Here is a 5,063-nt window from a genome sequence, read left to right on the forward strand (position 1 = left end):
AAGACTTGCCCTATTCTTTTGGACTTAATTTCAGTTCAGTTCAGTTTCATTCAATTCAATTCAGCTTTTCACTTCACATATTAACTCTCTATTTATGTTTAGTTTAATTCAGTTTAAATAATTCATTCAGTTCAACAGATGATTTAGTTTTTTTTTTTTTTTTGGTCTCACGAAGCGCGCACATAGTCGCATTACAATAAGGGGGAGGGGGGATTCGAACCTGGGACCTATTGTCCACAATACCTCCGTCTTAACCACTAGACTAAGACATCCTTGGTACAGATGATTTAGTCCAAAAAAGAAAAAATCAAATAAGTTAAAATAAGAGTTAACTCGAGCGGTAACCTCGACTCCAACTATGAAGTTCGGGGCTTCGGGTTCGATTCTCACGCGACATAAGGCTTCGATGAACCATATAACTTCCATTATCTCCCAATTACATTTACAACAACACTTACTCTTCCCCAAATACAACCTCACCGCCTGCCACCGCGCCGCCGTCCGCCGGCTTCTTTGTCGTCGCCGCCGCCATCCTCTCATAGAACCCTACCTGCCGTCTCCCGGCCCTGCTCTCTCTATTATCGGTAAGTTGTTTATTTTTTCCCAAAATTCGTTTATTGAATATTTGATTGAATGATTGGTTAATTTTTAATTGTTATTAGTATTTTGTTAATCTATTTGTGTAATTGTAATGATAGCTTAGATTGAATGATTGGTTAATTATCTCATTTTTCTCAAACCCTAATTCATTCACTTACTTAGCAATTAATTTCGGTTTTTCAGGACACTTATTCGAGTTCAATTTCTGTGTTTTGAGTAATTATAGATGCTTTGATTAGGTATTCTTGCTTTTAGGACACTTATGTCAGTCCAATTTCTGTATTTTTCGCTTTTAGGACACTTGCCAATTAATTTTTCTTCAGCAAGTCTTGCTATAGACGTATATCGGGTCAAATACCCTTAAAGTGGTGACATTTTTGGGCCCCATCACGCAAGTTGTTATAGACGGATAGTTGCCGTCTATAATGAGATTTTGTGATTTTTCTTAGCATGCCATCGCTTTACTCAAATCCTGCATCCGCTCGTGTCAACTAGTATTCACTCAATTGTTTTGATGCAACTGTGCAGGATCTACACTTTGAATCAACTTAATATAATGAATTTCGCAGCATCGTTGTGCAGAAGAGTAAATCTCAGAGAACTGGTCACGAGCGTTCCTGCTTACGCTAGTGCGACTGGTATTTGCTTTTCTTTGTTGACCTCATATTCTTTTTCTGTACAGATGCCCTTATTGTAATATTCATTTGCTGTTCGGAAATACTTGGTTTGTAATAGGTGCTGTTTTTTTGTTTCTCTTCAAACTTAGATGTCTCTGGAGTAGGCTTGCCTTTAGTTTTTAGACGTTGGGCTACAAAGAAAACTGGTGGATCCACAAAGAATGGAAGAGATTCCAAGCCTAAAAATCTTGGGGTGAAGAAATTCGGAGGAGAGGTATAATGCTTCTTTTCAGTTTAGAACGAAAATTGTTGTTGTCTGGTATAGTTCATTTGGTTTAATGTTAAAGTTATTCTCCTATGTGGTTATCTCCAGGATTAATTGACTTTAAAGAGAATAATTTATGGGTTTTCTGTGGTAACTACGATTATACTATTAGTAAATGGGATTTTATTATCAGCTTTAGAGAACACTTTCTTAGGTTTCATATAAAAGTTTTGTTTCAGCAAAGTATATTTATTTATTACCAGTGTTTTTATGGTCCAACATTTAACAAGTGTGTTCTTGCAATAATAATTGAAGTCTATATCTTGTACTCCAGGCCCTCGTAGTAGTTCCAGACTTTCGTTTTTTCCCCACTACCAACAAGGCGAAAGACTCGCTCTTTCCATTTTTGGAATACGTCAGTATTTTGCAAAATAGGTCGCTGTGATGCAATATCTTGAAGTGGCATAATATGGGTGCATTTTACAATCAAATTTCTTTATGAGTGATGTCGAAACGACATCCCCGTTTCTTTAATACAAAGGAAACTTCATACATCTGATCCTCTTACCCCGAAAAGGTGCGAGCCATTGAGGAATTAGGGACTTAGGGTAATATTGCTGCATAGGATATATCTGCATGTGAAATTTGTTTGCAATATCTGGTAGTCTCAAAATAGTAAAACTACACTGTCCTATTTGTCTATACTGACTATTTACTGTTGCTTGCAGAGAGTTATTCCGGGAAATATTATCGTTAGGCAGAGAGGCACCCGTTTCCATCCCGGGAATTATGTGGGGATCGGAAAGGATCACACATTATATGCGCTAAAGGAAGGTACTGTCAAGTTTGAGAAACATAAACTGAGTGGCCGTAAATGGGTGCATGTTGAACCCAAGTATGGTCCTGTCCTTCACCCTATTTATGCAAAAGCTGCAGGATACCTCAACATGAAGGTCCTGAAGACACAAGCTTAGATCGCCTTCATTTATTTCTGGTTCTTTAAAGAAATATTTAGATCTATATGTGACTCCATGCACAACAATGACTTTGTTTTGAACGAAATTTACTTTTGAATCATGGTTATGATTACTCCCCCAATAAGAAAATTTTCTAGCTCATGTAGCCACATGTGCCGACTTCTACAGATTTCATTGTTTTGAATTTTCATTACACATTCTTGACATTTTTTTGAATCTAGAGTTGGCAATTGTGTCACCTTTGTCAGTCATGGGTTGAATTAGTGCTGGTCATGTCATAAAAGGTTTGGATTTTATTGGATCATCGGGTTTGGGTTGATTGAGTTCATGTCGAGTCATTGGCGTTGCACTGGGTTCGGTTTTAAAACGTTATTGAGTTGAGTACTTGAGTTATCAGCATATACGGAGTATATTTTACCAAAACATGTGATGCCGGAAGAATCTACATTGCATATTTTGCGAGTGTAGAAGCTCGAAAAATTTGGAATATGATTCATGGATGTCATCCACAAATTTTGCTCTGCCTTGGGGGAATGGATTATTACTATTAACTTATTTTTACCTTGACTTGTTTTGATGTTATATGAATTTCACTCTCGTTGTCTCGTTGCTACTACGCTTGTGGTTATGGCATTGGAGAAATATAATGATTTTTGGGTGTGAACAAGAAAATCCGGAAAATCACTCTCATTGAGAAGTTGCTTGTTTAGACTTTAGATAGATTCACAGTTGCGCCGTTTTCTGGTCAAACCTGTAAGGACTTCATTCACAGTTCTAAGCGGAGAGTTGAGACGAATCAGACGATACTCATTTACCCTACCACGTTTATGTTTTTTTTTTGAGTGTAGAGCAATTGAATCATGTTAAAACTGTGTTAACTATAAATGTCCATTCAAATTATTAAGCTAATTCATCAAGTCATCCATTAGGTTAAATTGTTAAAATTTTTGGATGTATTGTTCATGGTCTCTACTTTTGTGAGTCGAATAAGCATAAACAATATAGTCAGTCGTTGGATTGCGTTTTTTTTACTTATATAATATACTAGTTGGAAAGCCCGTGCGATGCACGGAGCTTCTATTAGGATTATCTGTAAAATATATTCTTAATAACGGAGACAGACCTTTATGAGTCTTGTAATTATTTTAACCTACAACAACTACGTAAAACTGAATGATGTTACGTAAAACAATAATTATCATATTTATATATAGTGTGTTCAAAGAAAATGTTAGATCTCATAAACATAATTTTACCTTTATCATATATATTTACAATTATGTGTATTTGCTCCTTATAAACTTCTCGCAACATCAAATCCAAACTGAATTCCAATAGAATTATTAGTTTCTAAACAACAATAAAAAAAATATTTGTAATTCTATTGCATACAATGCATGGGGGCAACATCATTTATTAGTTTTATGACATCATTTAAAATCATTGAGTTACCAAGTTAGTATTTTTTTGGCAACGCTGAAACGTTGGTTTACGTTACCATGATCCGGTAATAGAAAACTATTAAATTTAACAAAAAGTCAAACTATGCTGAAAATGGGAGCAAACATAATTTCGAGAGTTGATTTAGATGAGGAGTGACTAATCATCCGTTCCCCTTATAAAAAACGCAACAAAAATGTTGGCATTTGGTATTGACTATATCAGTTGTAACATTCACAGATATAATTGGATTGTAGAGTTATTATTCTTATAATCTCGCGCGTCATCGATTTTTAACAGAAATAGTATTTGACTATTTACAATTAAGACTACTTGTCCTTAAAAGTTTCATGCAAAATATATAATACGCCACATAATTTGATAAACTTGTGAAAACTTCTTTGTAAATAATGTCTTTCGTTTGGCCTTGATACATTTGGTCTCTATCACGATGAGGACCTTAATGCCTTGGATGACGTTGTTCTTGACGCTTCTACGTAAAGGCGATCATTACTAAAATCTGGTTTCAGCACATAAATTCCAACATGATTAAATGATTGTCTCTGACTCTTGTTTACTGTCTAGCGTAGCATAGCCTCAGTGTATATTATCTCCGGAACGAAAGGAATCTTTATATCCGAGGAAGTCATTCCTATGCTCGGTTAAATACCTTTTGTTTTTTTGGACCCCGTAATTATCTTCCTTTCTATTTCGAATTTCCCAAGGCGTTTGATAATAAGACGATGTCTCTTTAGATAATCCTCTTACGGAGTTGATGTTCCTCAACAACATAACCGACATACCACACTTGGTAGAATATACCATTATGAGTTATGTTAAAAAATTCATCATGTATACTCTCTTCCCTTCTTAATAAACATTTTTCCCATTGCTTCTCAAGAGTCAAACGTCGTTTATAACTTTGACCATTTATATGTCAAAAATCATGGTCAAACTAATGTATTGACGACTCTGCAAAAGCAATACGTAGGATCATTGCGAAGAGGATGACGTACATTTAGTGTGAAATTCCAAAAAAAACAATGAATTTTGCTCCCAATGTCTAACGGGACTAAAATACTCTACCAAGTCTCGAATAATAGGAAAAAAAAATCGACTCCTAAAAGCAAAGATGTCATACGGGCGAGGGGACATGACGAATGT

The 5,063-nt window shown here is 35.5% G+C and overlaps 1 protein-coding gene across 1 annotated transcript; it reads left to right on the forward strand.

The window, feature by feature from the left end:
* The first annotated feature begins 426 nt into the window (after positions 1–426).
* On the forward strand, positions 427–2,624 carry LOC141612344 (uncharacterized). Its single transcript, XM_074431100.1, has 4 exons — positions 427–584; positions 1,129–1,238; positions 1,367–1,491; positions 2,211–2,624. The coding sequence occupies exons 2-4, from the start codon at positions 1,157–1,159 to the stop codon at positions 2,454–2,456; spliced, it is 453 nt and encodes a 150-aa protein (XP_074287201.1). The 5' UTR covers positions 427–584; positions 1,129–1,156; the 3' UTR covers positions 2,457–2,624.
* The last annotated feature ends 2,439 nt before the right edge of the window (positions 2,625–5,063 follow it).

This window comes from Silene latifolia, chromosome 11, assembly GCF_048544455.1.
Source record: "Silene latifolia isolate original U9 population chromosome 11, ASM4854445v1, whole genome shotgun sequence".
In the NCBI taxonomy this organism is placed as follows: Eukaryota; Viridiplantae; Streptophyta; class Magnoliopsida; order Caryophyllales; family Caryophyllaceae; genus Silene; species Silene latifolia.

Excerpts from the sequence above, each read along its gene's own strand:
- LOC141612344 (XM_074431100.1), top strand. The coding sequence starts at position 1,157 with ATGAATTTCGCAGCATCGTTGTGCAGAAGAGTAAATCTCAGAGAACTG. Across the intron at positions 1,239-1,366 it reads TGCTTACGCTAGTGCGACTG|ATGTCTCTGGAGTAGGCTTG; the intron begins GTATTTGCTTTT and ends CTTCAAACTTAG. Across the intron at positions 1,492-2,210 it reads TGAAGAAATTCGGAGGAGAG|AGAGTTATTCCGGGAAATAT; the intron begins GTATAATGCTTC and ends TGTTGCTTGCAG.